General features: G+C 39.1%; 1 protein-coding gene across 2 annotated transcripts in view; it reads left to right on the top strand.

Annotated features, from left to right (window-relative positions):
• LOC121522439 (protein FAM126B-like) overlaps positions 1-22,278 on the top strand; it is an 81,531-nt gene that overhangs the window by 32,811 nt on the left and 26,442 nt on the right. For both annotated transcript variants that reach the window (XM_041806829.1, XM_041806830.1), the window contains exons 2-6: positions 422-507; positions 8,237-8,314; positions 12,887-12,988; positions 16,148-16,327; positions 21,588-21,668. In XM_041806829.1, coding sequence (XP_041662763.1) covers positions 8,264-8,314; positions 12,887-12,988; positions 16,148-16,327; positions 21,588-21,668 — 414 coding nt within the window. In that variant the 5' untranslated portion in view covers positions 422-507; positions 8,237-8,263. The remainder of the gene's footprint in view (positions 1-421; positions 508-8,236; positions 8,315-12,886; positions 12,989-16,147; positions 16,328-21,587; positions 21,669-22,278) is intronic.

The raw sequence follows: 22,278 nt of genomic DNA, 5'->3' as shown, positions 1-22,278 counted from the left end.
GAACAGCTAGAAACTATTTGGACCTCAATAACAAAGAGACTGTGGAAAAGTCCATAAAAACAATGGCAGCAAGAATGAAGCTGTTATCAAGGCCAGAGGAGGCCATACAAGATATGAAGCTTTTGGTTATTATGTGTGATAAAGGACTATTTAGTGGTTTCAGTTTGTATGCATGACATCTCTCCTGCAAAAAACATGTTTAAATCTGTTTTGTTTTGTTTTTTTGGCACAAATTTCAGGTTAAAGAAATATTTCGCCTCCTACAATTTAAAAAATTGCAGTGGGTAATAATGTGATTTAATCTGATTTGCGATCAGTTTCCCAGCCCTACTTCCAAGAATGATTTTCCTTCATGTTTAATGCAGATGTTTACTATAAATGCTAATCTTCCTGATGGATCTCCTCTTCTTTGGTGTTACAGTGGAACTGTGAGTGACTGACAGATGTGTGACACTGTGGAGAACCGTCGGCCCCTCCCAGCGGAGATCTGAGTTCTGGGACACTGAGGTAACAGCATGCCTCCAAGATGACTCAGAGTTTTGTTTATGTCATTAACCCTCATGGTCACCTGAATAGGGAATTTGTTAAAGAAATTATTTCATCCCTGACTGCACAGACATACTCACTCTTGTTAGCGTTCAGCATTTCCTTCTCCATGCCCAGATCCAGGCCAGAGCTACTAACAGCTGATTCTCTTACCTGCATTTGTTGAAAACATTTGTGGCGTTATAGAGGAGACTAGTTTCTGTTGAACATGTTTCATGTTTAATTAGAACAACAAAACTTATGATGAAGTACGAGTGTGTCTCTGTGGAGGAGTAAACTACATAACCCAAGCTCAGCAGGCAGCCATTGTCACACATACAGGATTCCTTCACTGGCAGTGGAGCCATTCAGTAAATTGAACTCTTGTCAGAGTCCCTTAGAGGAGAACAAACATGTTTACCATCAAGAGAAACTGTCAGTGCAGTTCTGTGCACTTCCTTTAAAGAGATATTTGGGTATTTTTGAAGCTGGGTTGTGTCAGGTACTTGGTAGTAGTTGTTGCGTTAGGCTCCAGAGATTTTAGTGCGTGTTGTCCCTTTAAGCATGGCGCCCTTAGGGAAGCTAGGCTATACCATGCAGCATTCTGGTACAGTTTCCCCAGCTACTTGTGCAAGTTTCAGGTTAGAGGCTCAACTGTACACTATATCGAACTAGGGCTGAACGATTTTGGAAAATAATCTGATTACGATTTTTTTCCACACTATTACAGTTGTGATTTGATCCACCAAAATTTTTAACTTTTTTTTATTCCTAAACAAGGGTAGAACAATTCTTTAAAGGTGTTGAATTCTGATAATTTTGACTCGTATTGCTAATTGGGTTTGCATTGAAGGGTTTTTGTCATTCTTATATTTCATAAGAAAAAAGTACAAAAATGAAGAAGGTAGGATTTTTTTATGGACTATTCTAAAAAAATCGCACCTGAGTGATTGCATGATATGTCATGCATAACATCTCTTTTGCAAAAAAAAACCAGAATAAAACTGGTATTTTGACACAAATGTCAGGTCAAAGAAATATTGCACCTTTTGCGATTTGAAAATTGCAACAGGCCATATTGCAGTTTAATCTAAATTTCAATTAATTTCCCAGCCCTGTATCGAACGTTTTTGAAGCCTTTAATCACCCAGAAGGCCTCTGTGTTTGACATTATTTTGCAGTGCAACCCTCTGCTACTGGCTATGCTCTTCCACCTTACCAGTGGGTCAGCTGACAGAGACAACAACAAACTAAGCTAAAGCTAGTTATATCAGCTCTGGCTGACACAATGTTTTCATCAGGTAAACTTTTAATGCTGACTATCAACCATTAGAGGAATTAGCCACAGCCATAAACTTGGATGACAAATTTCTCTTCAGCTCATCTGGTCAGAGTTCTTTTTTCAATTTATGTTCAGAAAGTTGAAGAAGGTCCATGAATAATAATAAAAATAATAATATCTTGAATTTATGTAGTACCTTTCAAGAATACTTTTGTTCAGTAAGGCAGGGAACTCTGGATGGGGAGTGATGCAGGCTGCAGGCATCTTTGAGCTGCAATACTTGATCAGAAAAGTGATGAAGTGTTGAGTCCCACTCATGGCAGTGATGGCTCTACAGCAGTGTGACTCAATCAAAGAGCAAAATTGTTGAAAAATACATTTACCCACAATCTAAGTGGTGAAAAGTGGCAAATTAAAAATGTTAAAGGTGGCAAAAGTGGTCTAAAAGCAGCAAAAACTGGGAAAAACGTGGCAAAAGGGGTAGAATGTGACAAAAATGGGTGGGAAGTGACCAAAAATAAAGAAATGTTGAATTTTTTTCCACTTCTTTTTGTGACTTTTCACCTATTTTTGACACTTTTATCCTGCTTTTTGCTATTTTTTGCCTATTTTTTGCCACTTCTCACCTTTTAAGCTGCCTTTTGCAGTTAAATTCCACTTAATTTCCATTTTTACCTCCACCAAGGCGGTTATGTGATCAGCTGGGTTTGTTAGTTTGTTTGTTAGTTAGTTAGTTTGTTTGTTAGTTAGTTAGTTAGTTAGTTTGTTTGTTAGTTTCTTAGCAACATAACTCAAGAAGCTTTTGATGGATTTTGATGAAATTTTCAGGAAATGTCAAAAATGGCGTAAGGAAGAACTGTCTAGATTTTGGAAGTGATCTGGAGAATTTTTTTTAAAGGTTTCTGTACTTATTGGGAGATAGAGCTGAGCTGCCTTGGCTGAGGTCTGCTCTCTCTGAGTGCTTTTCTAGTTCCACCGTTTTTCTGATTTTTGCCCATATTGTTGTCACTTTTCACTCATTTTTTTGCCACTTTTGGACCATTTTGTCACCTGTAATCCTTTTTTTTTTTTGCCATTTCTCACCCATTTTTGCCCCTTTACCCCCAGCGTTTGCCCCTTTTTGCCACTTCTCGCCCTTTTAAGCTGCCATTTGCAATTAAATGACACTTTTTACCCATTTTCCCACCTTTTTTGAGATTTTTGCCACTTTTTGGCCACCTTTAACATATTTTTTGGTCACTTCCCACCCATCTTTGCCACATTCTGCCCTTTTTCGCCACATTTCTCCCAGTGTTTGCTGCTTTTTGACCACTTTTGCCACCTTTAACTTATTTTAATTGCCACTTTTTGCCACTTAGATTGTGACTTTTGCAAATATATTTTTCAGCAGTTTGGCTCTTTGGTTGAGCAGGGTTGAGTAACACTGATCTATCATTTTCATTGTTTTTACAAAAACTGTCATTTCTTCTCTGGGAGTGTTTGCCATTGCCTGAAAGTCACTAGACTGCAGTTGCCATGGTAACTGATAAGCCTGCCCAGCCGATGGAGAATTTCATTTGAGCAAGTCTTTGACAGTTTGACAAGCCAGAGGAAATGAATGAGTCAGCCTTTCATGAAGAGCTGAACAAGCTAACTAAATGGAGCCTTTCAATTCACACAGTCAGATTAAAGCAGAGCTCTGGCCGAAGATTCGACCCGTTCAGACTGACTTCTGTGATCTCCGTCTCCCTCTGATACAGAACAAATCACAGATCCTGTTCCTCAGAGGCTGTTTTCTAACAGTTATTCAGTGTATTTGGAGAACCACCCACTCCACATGTTGAGTTCTTTAGACTGCAGCCTCTAACGGGAGGTGTGTTGGTCAGCCTATAGATCAGTGTTACTCAACTCTGCTCAACCAAACAGCCAAATAGTTAAAAAAAATACTTTTGCAGTGGTTAACAGTGACAAAAATGGGGGGAAAATGGTCAAAAAGGTGTGAAAAGGGGCAAAGTAGGCATAAAATGCCAAAAACTGGGTGAAAAGTGACAAAAAAGGGAAGACAGAGTGGCAAAAAAGGGTAGAAAGTTGCAAAATTTGTGTGAGGAGTAGGGCTGGACAATTAACAGAAATTTAGATTAAATTGCAAATTGTCCTACCGCAATTTTCAAATTGCAAAAGGTGCAATATTTCTTTGAAATGAAAAATGTGTTAAAATACCAGTTTAATAAAAGGTTAATGCAGCAGAGATATGTTCTTCCCATCATGGAAACATCAAAGTGTCAAATTTGTTTTTTTTTTTTTGTTTTTTTTTTTTAGAAAAGTTTCCAAAATCCTACTTCCCTTATTTTTCTAAGTTTTTTTTTAAATCAAAATGAGATTGACAGGAAAATTCCTTTCAATACAACAATTCATACTGAATTTGCAATATGAGTAGGACTGGGCAATTAACCACAAATTAGTTGAAATCGCAATATGGCCTTCTGCAATATTCTCATCACAGACAGTGCAATAATTCTTTAACCTGAAATGTGTCAGAATACCCGAAACAGTTTGTTGCAGTAGATGTTTCATGCTCTAAGGCAGTGTTACTCAACCCTGCTCAACCAAAGAGCCAAATAGTAGAAAAATACCTTTGCAAGAGCCACAATCTAAGAGGTGAAAAGTAGCAAAAATGGCATGAAGTACAATCAAAATAAGTTAAAGGTGGCAAAAATAGTCAAAAAGCAGCAAAAATGAATGAAAAGGGGTGAAAAGTGGGAGAAAACATGGAAAAAGTCAGAAAGTAACAAAAATGGTCCAAAAGTGGAAAAAAAAAAAGTCAAAAGTGACTAAAATGGGCAAGGAGCAGTCATGAGTAGCAAAAATGAGCAAAAAAATAGGAAACAAGTTGTATGTAATGGCAAAAGGTAGCTTAATTGGGTGAAAAATGACAAAAAAATGGGGAAAAAGTGGCAAAAAGAAGAGGCAAAAATTTGGGAAAAAAGGATCAAATGATATTTAATGGCAAAAGGAAGCTTATTTAGATGAAAAGGGGCAAAAAAATGGGAAAAAGGGCGCAAAAGGAAAAAAGTGGCAAAAGAAGAAGCAAAAGTTTTGGGAAAAAATTAAAGTGGTATGTAATGGAAAAAGGTCGCTTAAATGGGCAAAATATGGATCAAAATGCCTTTTCTTTTTTTTAAAGTTCTGTATTCCTACTTTTGTCTATCTAATATGGTGCTCTTTTTAATAAAGAGTGATTTATTGCTGTGTTTGTTAAACAACACATAAGATGAGGAACCTAAAAATAATCGCACATTAAATCACAATCGCAATATTGGGAAAAATAATCGCAATTAGATTCTTTTTGCAAATCGTTCAGCCCCCAATATGATTCAAAATAATTGCAGTTGAATATTTTTTCAAAATCAATCAGCCCTAGTTTAACCTATTTAATGTTGCCCGGGTTAAAATATAGAAGGATTTTCTGATCGTGTTCATTGAAAATACATGAAATTTGGAATTTTAAAAATAATTGCATATTAAATCGGCATTGCAATATTGGAAAAAATAATTGCAAGTAGATTATTTTCCCAAATTGTTCAGCCCTAGTGAGAAGTGGAGAAAAAAGAGTTACAGGTTGCAAAAATGGTCAAAAAGTGACAAAACATGACAAACTAGAAAAGCATTCGGAGAGCGCAGACCTCCACCATCAGCCCTATCTCCCAGTAGAGAAGAATCCTTTAAAAAATTCCTGGATCCAGACAGTGATCCGGATCACTCCCAAAATCGAATCAGTTCTTCCTTATGCCATTTCTGACACTTCCTGAAAACTTCATAAAAATCTGTCCACAACTTTTTGAGCTATGTTGCTAACAAACTAAAAAACTAACCCTGTCGATCACATGACCTCCTTGCGGAGGTAAAAATGAGTGAAAAGTGACCAAAATGGGCAAAAAGCAGCAAAGAGTGAAAAAAAATGGGAAAAAGGCGGCATTAAAGGCAGCTAAATGGGTGAAAAGTGGCAAAAATAGCAAAAAGCAAGATAAAAAAGTCTAAAAAAAAAAACAGGGGAAAGGGGGCAAAAACTGGATGATAGTGGCCCATAGTCAGTTAATTGCATTAACTGTCTTAAATCTATCACACTCAGTCCTCTTATAAAACATTGATTGCAGTATTCCATCATGCACTGACAGGTTTCCATCCAGAGTTGCATGGTTTTAATTCTTTTACCAGGTTATATTCAGTCTGGAGGAAGTAACGTGTAAACACAGAGAAGCTGTCTAGCTTGTGCAAACTTCCTGACCTGTAATGACTCCGGTGTACCAAACGAGATTAAACACGGGTGTGTCGCCCGTCTGGCTTACAGCGTTAAGACTACACACATAAATACCCTGTTTGGGACTTACATTAAGATACCCAGGGTGAACATTTAAGCATACTTAGCTAAAGTCTGACATATTCTGCATACACACACCCTCAGCTTTGTGCCTACGCAGCGTTTTCCTCTTAAATCTGACCAGCTTTCTAAGTCCTACTCGCCCAGCCCCCCCCCGAATGACCGCCCGTATTTAATCAGAGTTTGCTCAGTTCTGTTTGCCGGCATGTATGAAAGTTAACCAGGGACACTGACCCAGATACAGCCACAAGCAGTTTATTTACATCACTCTTCTGTCACATGTCTGGTGCTGTGGGAGAGCACAGGGAGGAGCATGGAGTGGGCAGTGGATCAGTCATATCTGACTGGGATTTATACGCTATAAATCCAGTATAGATGATGACTGGTGAAGGATGAAACTTTGAGAAGACAGCAGACTAGTCCAGATGGGTGTTTGTCTGCTTTTTTAGCACATTAACACTTGTCTCCTGCTTTTATTCACATCCAAAGAACTGATAAAAGTTAAAAATGATGGGGATTTTTCTTGACAAATGCAGGTACCATGTTCACTGTTGGCTGAAGAAGAACAGCTCATAACCAGCCAATAAGGGCCGTTGCCTCAAAATGCAAATGGGATCTTCCACTTAGAAATTAGAATACTGAGCTAGTCCTAATCCCTAATCCCATCAACTCAAAACCACCAAGCCCTTGTAAAGGTTATTTAAGACAGACACAAGGAGAAAAGCGTCTGAGGACGCTCTGGAGTCATCTCTGTAGAGTAAAATCACACCAACATTTCCTTCTTGAGATAATGGCGTCAGTAGAGGGTTATGATAATTGTGATTTAGACAGACTCAGGTGATTTATAAGCCTTTGTCCTGATTACCAGTTTCATTTAGAACCATCAAATACAGATGAGGATGAAGTTATTACCCCCCTCATTAAAATTTCTGTTTTTTTCAAGTATTTCCCGCGTGGTTTTTCATGAAAGGTCTGAGGGTTATCTTCCACTTTACACACAGTATAAAAACTTCAGTAAAGGTGTGAGCTATCACTTGAGAAAGAATCATAGCCAAAACAAAAGTACAGCCAGGAACACTTGTCATACATTTAAACATTTAATCAGAGTTGCTCACATTTTTCACCCTGCTGTGCAAAAAATGCACACCTTAAATCATGTTATTAAATATTAAGCGGTACTTAAGCGGTACCAGAGGGTTAAAGGCCAATAACAGTAAACCAGTAACTGTTTTAAGTTAACTTTGTGGAATTATTAATATATGACTTAATATGTGAGAGAACTTTGATATTGATCTAAATCTGCATGTGCTTTTTGCTGCTTGTCTCACTGTCTTTGTCAAAGAAACTCAAATCTGTGTCTGAATGCTCTGCCTCCTATGATGGATTTACACTCTCACTTCCTAGGAGGGCACACAGCTCCATAGTTAGCCTTTTTATGGGATAATTAATTTTTTCCATTGGATGAAGTCTGAAAGAGAAATGGCTTTTTATTTTGGGCAGTTTGCTGAGGTTATTTTTAGCTCATGCACACAGAGAAGCAGAGCAGAGATAACAGAGCGACTGCAGCCTGAGATCACAGAATGTTTGAATGTATGAACAGTGGATAAAATCTGACATGATGCTGAAGGTGTTTCTTTGTATATTTATAAATGAGCCTCTCTCATTTTCTAGCATGATTCAGAATCTGTTTCTGAAGGACTCTCCTGGAGCCAAGAACAGCAAGGACTTTACTTCACCTCCTCACATTTGAACATTTAAGGGAAATTCCCTGGGACTTCCTGTAATGCTTACGTCATCTCACATCCACGGTGACCGCTGAGGTCACTGATTTGGCTCCTTATGTAAGAGCGTGGCCAGCATCATAGTTTTCACACTCAGAGGCATTAAAAGGCTAGCCGTGCTTTGACCACCTATAAACCCTCTCTCATCCAGTTTCAGGTCTCTGTGTGTGAATTTTAGCAAGGAAAACCCTCATAAAAACTCATATGTTTGATGTTTGATTGCGTCATAAATGGAGAATCAGCTGAAAGGTTTATTATCATTTCTTTCCTCTCTGTTTCTCCGTCCACCAGGCAGCCGAGGGGGGGTCTCTGAAGAAGATGCTGGGTTCAGAGCGCGGTGTTGTCGAAGAATGGCTCTCAGAATTCAAGGTAAAGGCTGCTCTCTCCGCCGCTCCTCAGTCATGACTCATGTCAGTAAAATGCTCTCCTGGAGGTCATCTTTGGAGGCTGTTGTTCCAAAAGAAACCACAAACTGTGGGTGTAGCAGCTCTGATTAGAGAGAGTACTGAGAGGGCATGTTTTTGCATGTCATCTCTTTACTGCCGACATTTCAGCCCTTTATAAAGAAGAAAATGAATTTAGTGGATTCAGGTGAGAGCTGTGGTCATTTAAGGACAGGTTAGACTCAGTGGCTGGGTTTCCATTACAGCTTTTTGCAAAATGAAAGCCAAATTTCTTAAATTTCGACTGACTTCAAGGGAGTTTTGGGCATGAGCCTTGCAATTCTTGTAAAATCTTGTCTCGTGTGAATCCACTGCAAGGATAACCTTGCAAAGCAGATGGATACACCCGTTTCCTTGTTTCTGGCGAATCCATCTTGCAAAGCTCCCGTCTGAACCATTTTAGCCCGGTTAGAAAGTGACAGGACCAATCAGCGACGAGGGGCGGTACTTTTGTGCGAGGCGGTGTCGTGATATAAGCAAGCAGCAACAAGAGGCCGGTGCAACCACGGAGGAAGAGATCAGCGTGGATGCTGCTAAAGCGTAAGTTTTATCAGAACTTAACATTTCTTCGTTAAAGAAGAAGAACAGCAGTTAGTTGTTTTCTTTTCAAAAACCACAAAAGTCGTGTACTGACATGTCTACAGTCGCCATGGTTCACATGATTGGCCAGTAAAGATGTGACAGACAGAACGTTCATCCAATAACCCTCCGAGTTTTTTTCAAAGGCTCTGCCCTTCCCAAACGCTGTGTATGGAAGGTTTTGGTGTTTTTTGGTGTGTCAGGTTACTGCAAGGAAGCTGGATGCTAAAAACCTGCTGCATGTTGGTACAGTTATGATTACATCTACAGGTCAGGTCATTATCAGGTCCTGTCTGATATTTATTATTACTTTATAAAATAACTTTGAGAGAGACAGAGAGGAAAAGAGAGCATGTGTGTGCCATCGCACAGAGAGAGAGGAAAAAGAAAATTGCTCTGTTTTCTTTTCTAATGAAGCTGTGTTTGCTATTAAGATGTGTGGACAAAAAAAAGTGTAAATCACTCCTTAATTTTCCAAAGACTTGGTAAAGAAGCATTTTCTTTAAAGACTGAACAAAAGCATATCATGTCAGCTCAGCTTGGTATGAGCTGCTTATTATAATGCAGTTTTTGGTGGTAATGGTGCATACCACAGGAAAAATTGGAGAGGGTTTGGTGCAGTGTGAATTTTGGCAGCAATTTTTATTTTTAGTCTTAGTTTTAGTTTTTAAAAAAATGAATTTTAGTTTTTTTCACATTTTAGTCTTTACTTTTAGTCCAAGCATTTATTCTCTTGCCTAAATCTGGTACTAAATCATGGTAGTGTGTTCTCTGCCACACCTGGGGTCCCTGCTTTCTACAGCTGAGAGGCAGAATAGATACAGATGCATTGTTTTTGACAGATTTACCCACAGTGGAGAAATATCATGGCTGCATGGCGGCGCAGGGGTTAGCGCTGGTGCCTCACAGCAAGAAGGTTCCTGGCTCACTTCCCAGTCAGGGCCTTTCTGTGCAGAGTTTGCATGTTCTCCCTGTGCGTGCATGGGTTCTCTCCGGCTTCCTCCCACCACCAAAGACATGCTCGTTAGGTTAGTTGGTGAGTCAAAACTGGCCGTAGGTGCGAGTCTGAGAATACCTAGTTGTTTGTCTCTATATGTCAGCTCTGTGATTGACTGGCGACCAGTCCAGGGTGTACCCCGCCTCTCACCCAATGACAGCAGGGATAGGCTCCAGCCCTGCCTCGACCTCCAACGGGATAAGCAGTGTAGAAAATGGATGGAGAAATATGATGGATTTTTCAATATCAGAAGAAAACTTCATTACATTTTAGTCTAGTTTTAGTCATCTTGATGAAAACTAAACTGACTTTTTGTCAGTTTTAGTCATCAGGGATCTATTTTTGTTAGTCTTAGTCTAGTTTTTGTCATGGAAAAAAAGCTGTCGACAAATAGTTTTAGTCCTAGTTTAAAGCTGGTTTAGTGGCATAAAAATCTGGACACTGCCCAGTCCTAATGCTAAAAAGAGAGGATGTTACATCAGCTCTATTGATGCTCCTGCATTAAACAGGCACCACTACTGTGATATGTGAGTGTGGCTGCAGGGATGTTTGACTCTTATTGTGCAAAGAGAGGAGATGGATTTGCATGGGCCTTAAGTATTTATATTTCTAGTTAGTTTGCAGCTTTCTTACCTGCTGTTCTGTTTTTAGTGTCTGTTATGACTTAACTTCATTATTTAGTTTTTACCTGATTTCAGATCTATAAGTCTACAACAGCATTAAAGTCATGGGAAATATAAATATGAATACAAGGACAATAACAACATGATAAACTCACTGCAGGACACAAGTCAGTAATTAAATTATAAGTGCAGATTTGCATCAGTGCTTTTATTTAGCAAATAAATCCATCACAAATCCAACCTTGATAAGGTTTCCAGTTTCAAAAATTGTATTTATTTCTCATGAGGTGACACAAAAATGTAATATTAAATGATATATTGCAGTGGTTTTCAAAGTGTGAGGCGGGCCTCCCCCTGGGGGGCGCCACAGAGCTTCAGGGGAGGCACGGAACCATAAACCAGAAAAAAAGGGGATTTGCTTTGCGAACTTCTGCTGTGCATGGAGCTAAATGGATAGACTTATAGTTACTATAGGGGCTATGCTAGAGAGCAGTGTTTATCAACCAAAGAGCCAAATTGTTGAAAATACCTTTGCAAGAGCCACAATCTCAGAGGTGAAAAGAGGCAAAAAACAGCTTGAAGTAGTAATAGAAGTTGGTTAAAGGTGGCAAAAATGGTCAGAAAGCAGCAAAAAATGGGTGAAAATGGGAAGAAAAAGTGAAAAAATGGTCAAAAGTAGCAAAAATTTGTAAGAAGTGACAAAAAAATTAGTGGAAAATGACTTACGTGGGACAAAAAGCAGTCAAGAGTGGCAAAAATGGGCAAAAAAAGAGGAAACAAGTGGTATGTAATGGCAAAGGGAAGCTTAAATGGGCAAAAAGTGGCAAAAAAATTTGTGAAAAAGGCAAAAATGGCAAAAAGAAGAGGCCAAAATTGGGAGAAAAGGGAAACAAGTGGTATGTAATGGCAAAAGGTTGCTTAAATGGACAAAATAATGTAAAAAAAAAAAATTTAAAAAAAGGCCAAAAAATGGGATAAAAGTGGCAAAAAGACGTCGCAAAAATGAAAAAAAAAAGGGATATTTAATGATGAAAGGTAGCTTAAATGGGCAAAAAGGTGAAAAAGGGCAAAATGGAATGGAAAAAATGGGGATAAGAAGTTATAAAATGGCCCAACAAGTATGAAAAGGGGTATTTAATAGCATTATAACTGAATAAGAGGGAAAGGCAGATGTTTAAAGACATTTGTTAACCAAAATATCCAAAATATATTACTGTTAAAAATGTATAAAGATTAGGCATAAATGTTTGAAATGTTGTTTTTTTTCAGTTAGACTCATTTTTGTGGGTATGGGTCCACCGACTGGATCAATTCTTCTTAGGGGAGGCTCACTCTCACACACTTTGAAAACCCCTGATATATTGGATTAAATCCTATCCTTATCAGTCAAATATGAGCTCTGATTTCAGTTTGTTTAAATGCAAAACGGCACTGAAATCTTCCACATAAACATGAGTTTAATGACAGCTGATCTCAGCTCGCTGACTCTGATTTGGCCAAATGGCCACCGTATATTAAGTGTTTTATCAGAACTGTAAATTCTTGGGAATAAGTGACGGGCCAACTAAGGAATTAGTTTTTGTCATATAAAGAGAAAAGCACAGAAGTGAAAGGGAGAGGAAAAGCAGAGTGATGAATAGCGAGGCAGATGTATGAGTCACACTGAGAGTGGTTCAATCCGGGCACAGCGTGTTCTGTCCTCAAAATGACCATAGTTGGGCTGTGATGAGAGGATATCTCTCTGCCGTCTGTCATCTGCAGACAAACACAGTCTTGACCATTTAAAGAATTTCACCTGAGGACATTCAGAGCCTGTCGGATAGCATCACGAGCTTTCAATCTGTTGTTTTGTGCTTCCTTTATATGCAGTGTTGTTCATACTCATTTTCTGCCATGCTGGCATCAAAACACACAAATAGAAAAGAGACATTTTGATGTTTTATTGATTTTCTTGCACTGAAAAGACATTTGCATTTATTTTTCATAAATTATACATGGTATTAAAAAGTCTTTCAGCTCTCAGTGATGATGCAAAGTGATGAGTATGCATCTAAAATCGAGGCTTACTTCCCTTTGAGTTAAATGTTACAGAGACATACAGGAGGAGGTGAAGGAGTGATTAATACTAAAGTTCCTCTTCCCAAAAAGGTTCAACAAAAGCAGTGGCAATGTTGGGTCACTGACTTGAAAAAAGCATTTACTAGGGTTCCTCTATTCATAAAATGATGGTGACTTCTGGAGAAATGCTCGGGAAAATTGTGTGCAGCTACTGAACAGACCTTTTTCCTTCTCACTCTAGTCCCTCCCAGAAACCCACATCCACAGCTACGCTGGCAGCCTCCACCTGAAGAAGAACCTGGTGCCGGCGCTGTACAGAGTCATCCAGGACCCCAACAATGAGGTGACGCACAGAAGCCACACATGCTTACGGAGGTTCCACATTTAGTCTGCCTTTAGCTCGGAGAAATGTGTTGGCTGTGACTCACGTCGCGTAGCCTCAGTCAGCAAGAATCGGACGCAGCAGTGTGTGTTAACTACACGTGCTACACAATAATACTACTCTGAGGACGTGTGAGGGACGGGCACAGCGCCAGCTGCTTTACCTGTGAGATGACGCACATGTACACACATGCAGACACAGCTTTCTTCACATCTGCTGCACTCACTGCTGCAGCTTCAAATATGCAAACACAAACCTGCATATTTTAAGATGTTTTTCATGCACAGTGTTTCCTGTGCGAGCAGAACTGAGCTAGTGTTTTTCTCTTATTCAATGACACAATTAAAAGTTAAAGCCGGAGGCATTGAAGCGCCTTATTTTACTCTAATTTCACTTGAAGATACAGTCTGTGCTCCATTTCCCCCTCAGTCTTTCATGAATGAACTGGGGTGTCAAGCAACGAGGATCTAAATTCGATTAGCGTTGTCTGTCAGGTTGTGCAATCCTATTAATGATCAGACAAGCAGCAGAGAGACAAAACAGTGCATGTGAGAGAAAGACGTGGCATGTGTTTCTTGTTGTAGAAATCTATGGCCACATGCTTTGTGAAGTTCATTAATGAGTTTGCGGCGTGTTTCAGGGTCAGCCACAGTGCGACACACAGACACAGAAGTGCTGCGTTGGCACTCACTTCTCTGATCCCTGGGCAGTACAAACACATTGGCTCAGCTGGCTCCCCTGAGACTACATCTGACCAGACCTCCATTGTAGTGATTTATCCCCTTGGCTCCTACACGCCTCACACTATTGACCCACTGTGAAACTTTCCCTCCATCTGTCCGCTCTCACCGTTGTAGGACAGGGCAGCATTCATTCATGCTGTGAAAGAAGAGCTGTGAAGGAGCTCAGCTGTCAGTGCACCAACCAGCGATCGCATCTTTTCTTCCATCTTGTTCTCTGCTAAGTTTTGTTGCTTATCAGGAATTTGTGCTCATTTATTTTTATGTTGATCATTTAGAGATTTAACCTGTTAAGCCCTACCTTTTTTTATTAGGCCACTGCTTTTATTAGCCCATCTTTAAATGGGTATAATTCTGTGACTACAAGGTCTATTTGAATGATCAAGGTACAATAATGAAGAGGGCACTTGTGGAATTTGTTCAGAAGTGTAAATATATGTATAAATGTTACAGCAGTTTTATTCCAAAGCACCACATTTTGACATTGTCTCTTTCAACTTTCATGCCACTACAGCACTGATCATCAGCTGGCGGCCTGGGGGCCAAATCAGGCCCCCTAAATTTTCCTGTCTGGCCCCCAGAAGATTATTAAATTCAGAAAAGTAGGAAAAGAAAATGTTGTGCTTTTAAGAGTATCTTTTGGCTCTACATGTCTGCATCTGTTAAATCCACCCTAAAGCAATAAATATTCAAATAGTTTTAGAGTGACTTCACATTTTATCTGTTTTTACAGAAATTCACTTGTCAGCCATTAATAGTAAATTTAAAAAGGGGATAAAACTGGCAAAAATGGTGGGTTCAAGTGTTGAAAAGGGGTTAAAGAGTGGCAGAAATGAGCGATAGGCATCCAAATGGGTTGTGGGGTTGCACAAATGGACAAAAACTTGCAGGAGAAGTGGTGATAAGAGGTTAAAATGTGGCAAACCATTGGTATAAAAGGAAAAACGGAGCAAAAAGTATATGAAAATAAAAGTTAAACAGTTGAAAGTGGCAAAAATGGTGAAAAAAGCTATGAAAAGTGGCAAAATATGGATAAAGCAGTGGCACAAAAGGGATAAGATGGGCAAGAAAGGTGGTTTAAAGGAGTTAAAGAATGGCAAAAAAATGGTTTAAAGAGGCAAAAAGGTCAAAAATGATCAAAAATGGGTTAAAAGTTGCAAAATGGTGCAAATATAGCCAATGACAAAGTTGGAAAAGGCAGGAAAATAGTAAGAAAATAGCCAAAAATTGCAAAAATGGGTTAAAGGTGGCAAAATGTTGCAGAAATAGCAGAATGAAGCAGTGAGTAGTGAAAAGTGCAAAACATGAGTTCATATTGGTGCGAAATCATAATTGTTGAGGGTCCAGGTTCTGGGATTTTCAGCAGCCGATTCTGTGAGTCTGTGGCAGGATAGATCTCACTGGTAATGACCAAAAATGTTTTGAAAGAAAATTCTAATGAATAATGTTAATCAGAGCAAAATATAGATTTAATTTTTATTTATTTGGAAGTCTGGTCCCCAGAGACTCTGTCAAGACTAAATCTGGCCCTTGTGCAAATAGACTTGATGACCCCTGCACTAGAGAGTTATCAGGACAAATTAAGAGAGATTTTCTTAAAAAATATCCAGGTGAAATCCCCTCTTGTGCCATTTCAGAACAATTTGGCCCAATTTTGCACAATCTCTGCCATTTGAAAAATCTCAGGTATCAAACTTTTTTTACTCATATGCCATTACAGGTGTACACTGCATCATGGAATTCCATTTTTCCCCTCCAATCACCCAGACCTCCAAATAGTTGCCTTTCAGAGGAAGTCTTACAAAGGAACTAAAGTTTGACACCAAGAGGAGCAGATTTATTTTCAATGGCACAAAATAAAGTGCAGAAAGCTAAAAGAAACGATTGAAACCAATGGAAAATGCACAAACATGACTAGAATTTTCCATAGAGGCTGGGCTTTCAAATGAGACCATGTTTGTGTCTGTAGTACCAGGAACCAGTGTCTGGCTACGTAGCGCTATGGCCACTTTGATATGTGGTCATTAATTTGAGTCCTTTTTGAGTTGGATGTGGTGTAGGTGAAAGTGGTTTATTTTGGCTTGTAGCTGAGCTTCTTCTGTTTAATTTAATGTGTAACATGACTATTTTTGTGAAAAAATAGAGCAAGTTTGTTCAGATCAAGGCAAGCAGGACCAGATTTGGTCCTGCTAGGGCTTAAGAGGTTTTCTCAAATAAAAGCAAGACTATCAGACATGCTCAACATTGTCAGTCCAGTATTTGCACAGATGCACATCCCGTTTTCATCACAACCAACTTCTGCAACCCATCAGCGTTACTGTTTTGTTTTTTTGTCACCCTCACCTGTTTGCATTAACTTGTGTCCTCCTCTCCAATCCAGCTGCTGGAGCCCGTGTGCCACCAGCTGTTTGAGCTGTACAGGAGCTCAGAAGACCGCCTGCGCCGCTTCACCCTGCAGTTCCTGCCGGAGCTGGTGTGGGTATATCTGCGGGTCACGGCCAGCAGGGATCGCCAGAGTAATGGGTGCATTGAGGCACTCCTGCTGGGCATCTATAACCTGGTAGGTGTCAGCCTTTTGCACATACCATCACACACAGGTTATGTTTGTAGAGCAGGAAGCTTGAAATGCCAGATTTAGATGCCTGCAATCATAAAACAGCATTTTTTATAGCAAAATCTCCTTGTAACAGTAGCACTGAGTTTGCCAGCGCTAATGCAAGCATACCACCGGTGTTATAGTTTAAAATGTGACCCTGTTTCCTGGTGACTTATAAGCAAACGAGATATTGAAAACAGAGTACTCACAAATCCCTCTTTGTGAAGTCTGATGAGCATATTTTGACATTTTAAGGAAACACTTAACAAAGAGGCATTAGCACAGACAGAAATGTTAGAACCAAGGCTTTTGTTTGCTTAAAGATGATTTTCTGTGCAGAGAGAAAAGTCTCTTTTAGTCTTCACAAGTTTATCTGTTCGTGAGAACCCTCGAGATGACACCTCATTTGACACAGACATTTGTGTGAAGAACGCTAATTCTGTTGTTACTTCCTGTTATTTTTGTGGTTCCAAAATATACAAGAAAACATAATTAGCAGCTGAAATGTGTTGTGACCTAACATCAACACCAGTACTTCAGTCACTCACTCTAGTAAATAAAGTCACATGCCTGTATAATGCCAGTCAGAGAGGATAAATTAAATCTTATGCAAAAAATGCAAACATGCCAATCAGTAGAAAGAAGCTAGTTTAAGACTAATTTCTATGAGCTATTTTGCATCCTTAAGTTCTACATACCAATGTCATAAACGATACAGAAAAAGTAAAATTGCACAATTGTGTGTGCCCTGTTGCACCTGCAGATGTAATAACTGATTTTACAAATCTGCAGTTTTTTACCGTAGTAATCTCACAAACGTAGGAAATTTCCTGCAAATGTTAGAGCAGTTGCCTACTTCAAACTTCATAACAGAATTTCTCACAAATGCATTAACTATGACATTTGTAGGCATTTATGAAGTTTTTGAGAAGGTAAAAATCTCTGGCTTTTACATATTTTAATAATTTCCCACAGTGTAAATGCTGTAGCCCAGGGGGTGTCAAACTCAAGGCCCGGGGACCAAATCCGGCCCGTGGCACAGTTATACCCGGCCCACCAGATCATATTTTTATTCTAACTGGCCCACCAATGTGAGGCCTGCCAATTTCCTCCAGTATAACAATGCAAACTTAAAAAAAGATATTTTCAACCATCAAGGTTAAGTCATAAGAATAAGAAAGAGTTAAAATAATCTGATAAAAAGTCAGGAATGTGGGAAAAGAAGTTTGTGTTTTCATTTCATATTTTCTAATTTGCATCTCACAGTTATGACTTAAAGTTTTAGTTTTTACCTTTTATATCATATTTTGACGTGAAGTGAAAGGTACCCATCCCTATTTGAAACAAAACTTCCTGTTTTGTGGTGTTAGGAAAAAAAAAAAAAAAAACTTTACTGGGGTTTTTATGTAACTTGAAATTAAACATATTTGAACCCATTTGCAGTTGTAAAAAGGCTACAATGAACAATGAACACACCTTTGATTTTGATGTTTGCATTATATTGTGTGCAGTCATATTTTTGAGAAACAGTGATTTCTGCCTTCTGACAAACATAATAAATCCTTGTAAATACAATAGTTATTAGCAGATCATGCTATCGCATTTGTGGGAACATTAAATTTAAAGCTTCAGATTTTATGCCTTAACTGAGGTAATTTCAGGCCCATTCCCTGTTACAGAATATTAATAACTTCATATATCAGATTTTTTTTGTTTAGCTTTATTGTCTCTAACATGCACATGGGGGCTTTTGGTCATGTTTAAATCCTGTATTTATCACAGATCTTATTAAAAGGCTTTTTTTTCTACTACATGAACCGAGACATGACTAATAATTATACAACAAAACATGAAATACATGTCAGAAACATCAAGTTCATATTGTTTGCTAAGCTTTCACTATTTTACTCAGCACAGGCAATGCAGGCCTCGTTTTTACCTTGTAATATCTTAGAATGAAATGTTGATGTGGACTTCTGTGGTGGCTTATAATTAATGTCATGTGATATATTTGGCCAGAGATTAGACAAGTGCACATGTGAAACTGTGTCAGTATAAGTGGACTGTGTTTACACATTCGGCAGGTGAAATAAACCAAAAACAAAACTAGATCACTGCCTTAGCATTCATCAGGAGGGTGTAACTGTAAATTTGCAACAGCTCTTTCAGTTTACAAACCTGGCCCTGTTTTGTTCCCAACCCTCCATGGAATACATGCTTTACATTATTCATACATTATTCCTCAGTATTAGACTTGAGGACCGTACATTAGTAATAATCAGCTGGGATATTTGTAGTCAGATAACTGTACTTATAATGTTGTTTTTGTGTAACCATGAACATGGCTACGAGTGAGTTTTTGCCTCTGTTTCAAGCTAAAAAGACCAAACAACTTGTCTGCAAATCTTTGATCAGGCTTTAGAACTAATTCAGAAGAACATTAAAGACAATCTACAGGGAGAAGCCCGGTTAATGGATAGACCCAGGATAGATTGCATCACCAGGAAACACCTCAGGGAAATGGGCTAAGAGCTGGGGATATCAATAGAAAGAGCTCCATGTCAGCCAGCACTGCTCAAGGTACAACCATGCATAATTTATGACCTAATGTCTATACCACTAACACACACTTAGACACACATACTACACGCTTGCCTATGGTCAGCGACAGATAAGCTCTGATAAACTGCTTTGCCTTCAGCGGCCCGTCAGATATTCAGAGATCTACTGTCAGACAGTGAAGGGCAGGACAAGGCCTGGACCATGAGTACGCTCACGGGGAATGGAGATCAGAGGGATAAAGCCTTTTTGGTACCACTCTCCAAAACCTAGATTATGGCTGCTTGGACAAACCAATGGGTGGATAAAGCAGTGTCTGTTGTTTTCTTTGCCTTTTCATTTTACAAGCAGCGCCACACACAGAAATTAAAACTACACGCTGCAGCAAATCTTTTAATATTCAATGATGTGGTTAAAGAGAACCTACCATGTTTATCTGGCATAAATTATACAAATAAACTTAATACATTTAAAGAATGCCTGATTATTTCTGTCTGTCGCTCCCTCTTCAACACCGCCTGCTGTTCTCACACAAGGCAAGGCCGCCCATAAAGGGGAGATCTTTCTAGTGCCCCGCCAAATGGGGGGATCATGGAGGTCAGGAAGACCTACTGTGAAGTTATTCTTTGATAAGCGTATCTTATATTTAACCTGAATTATAACCACTCCTATCACAGCAACAAAAAAGATTTTTATTTATTCATGCTGTAGTACAATAAAGCTTTTTCAGAATGTCAACCCTTTTCTTAAAACAGAATTACTTTTTAATGTTACCTATGTGGTTGGGCACAGTGACCAAACTTTTTGAAAGTAATGCCAGACTTCATAGCTAAGCCATAAAGTAGAAGGAACTGAAATAACTCCAAGGGAAAAATAAAACAATTGCAAAATAAAGGCAAAAATGGGTTAAAAATAGCAAATTGTCTAAAATAATTGGTGAAGAGTGGTGAAAGTGTGGCTGAAATGGGTTAAAAGTGGTAGAAATTGGCTTAAAGTGGCAAAAATGGCTGGTTAAAATGGTGAAAAGCAGTTAAAAAGTAGCAAAAATGATATAAAAGTGCCAAAAATAGTTTAAAAGAGGCAAAAATGGGTTAAGTAAGGAAAAAAGATGTCAAAAATGGGTAGTTTAAATGGTGAAAAGCTGTAGAAAAACAAAATGAGATGTAAGAGGCAAAAAAGGTTAAGAAAGGCAAAAATGGGTTAAGAAATTTAAAAAAAAAATCATAAATAGGTGGTAAAAATTGTAAAAAGCGGTTAAAAAGTTGCAAAAAAAGGTTTAAAGAGGCACAACATTGGCTGAAATTTGAAAAAATGGACATTGAGGATGGTGAAAAGCAGTTGAAATGTGACAAAATGGGTAGTTGAAATAGTGGAAATGGCTAAAAGTAGCAAAATGGGTTCGTTGTGGCGAACAAATGTGGCGAAATAGGCACAAACAGTGATGAAAAAGGGTTAAAAAGTGGCATGAATAAATGATTAGAACATCAGAACCAAGTACTAGTTTGACAAACTGTTAGCCAGGATGCTAGCACCAATGCTACTGCTCCAACACTGGGTTTATCAGGGGCCATTCACTGACTTTATCAGGGTCCATTCTCTTGGTTTATCAGGGGCCATTCTCTGGGTTTATCAGGGGCCATTCTCTGGGTTTATCAGGGTCCATTCTCTGGGTTTATCATTGCCTAATTTCTGGGTTTATCAGGGTCCATTCTCTGGGTTTATCAGGGCCTATTCTCTGGGTTTATTAGGGTCCATTCTTTGGGATTATCAGGGTCCATTCTCTTGGTTTATCAGGGGCCATTCTCTGGGTTTATCAGGGGCCATTCTCTGGGTTTATCAGGGTCCATTCTCTGGTTTATCAGGGTCCATTCTCTGGGTTTATCAGGGGCCATTCTCTGGGTTTATCAGGGCCTGTTCTCAGGGTTTATCAGGGTCCATTCTCTGGGTTTATCAGGGCCTATTCTCTGGGTTTATTAGGGCCCAATTTCTGGGTTTATTAGGGCCCAGTTTCTGGGTTTATCAGGGTCCATTCTCTGGGTTTATCAGGGACCATTCTCTGGGTTTATTAGGGCCCAGTTTCTGGGTTTATCAGGGTCCATTCTCTGGATTTATCAGGGCCCAGTTTCTGGGTTTATCAGCAAAATGTGCAGGCACGCCTGCACAAGGTTACAACAGCCTCTTTGATAACTCTTGCACCTCATGAATCCCCTTAAGCAGAATGTAATTGGTTTATAGAACAAAGTCAGAATAACAAGTGCTTGAAAAATGTTCCTCTTTACATCTCTGTGAATGAGCTTTGTTATTATTTTAACTATGGCCGTGACTGGTGGAGATAATGAGGCAGTGTGTTTACAGCACTTCTCCTCTTTGTGTAATGTATCGCTCTGTGAAATTGGAATTGAGTGGCAAGGGTGCAGTCAGTGACATTTAATCTGTCAGCGTCAATAATGTGTACCAGCAGATTAGTTTTACTCTAACATATCTATGTGAGGGACAGGGATTGTATGCTGTGAGATGCCCTTCCCGGTCCACAGGGAGGCCACACCGGGTTGATTATGGAGGTTTGGAATTAAATGAGCCTCTCAGTGAAAATGAGAATAAAGCACCAAACGTTTCAGTGACGCAGCTTTTTTCTGTCCCTCCCTCCCTGTTTTTGTCCCTGCAGGAGATCGTGGATAAAGACGGCAACAGCAAGCTCCTCTCCTTCACAATCCCATCTCTGTCTAAACCATCGATATACCATGAGGTGGGGCTTCTTCTTTCCTCAGTCTCCCCTTTTTTAACCTCTTCCTCTTTCTTCTTACTTTGTCATCTTCATTAGAGCACTAGAGACCAGTCTAAGTGACTAATTGGAAGACGCCACCTCCAAGGTGTCCATTTCAATTAACCTCATCTTCAGGGCTCATCCCTCCACGTCACTGTCACTTATCATGTGGTCACATTGAAGCTTTCTTATGAATGTCTCAGAGCAAAGTTTGTCCCAACTCCTCTGTCCTGATGATGCTCAGTGACTTTCCCTAATTTTTGGGATGTTGTAACTTTGTTTAGAATACAAACACATAAAAACACATTGTGTAGAACCACATTTCTCATTTTGTTTTTCATATTTGTTAAACGAATGCTGTTACGAGTGATGGAAATGCCTCTTTAAGATTCTAACATACCAGTTAGTACACTGACCTGTTGCAAAAATAGCTCTGCCTGTTTTACCTTTATCAAAGGCATTGCACAAAACCAGAAATAAATCATGGCTGTCACTGTTGTAGAGCAGCAAAAAAGAATGGGTACAGATTAAGAACCAGTGCATGACAAACAGAACTGGTGCTTACATGCTGCTAACTGAAGACAGAATACTT

This window comes from Cheilinus undulatus, linkage group 15, assembly GCF_018320785.1.
Source record: "Cheilinus undulatus linkage group 15, ASM1832078v1, whole genome shotgun sequence".
Classification (NCBI taxonomy): Eukaryota; Metazoa; Chordata; class Actinopteri; order Labriformes; family Labridae; genus Cheilinus; species Cheilinus undulatus.
Note: the sequence above shows the minus strand (reverse complement) of the source record. Positions and strands in the feature narration are given on the sequence as shown.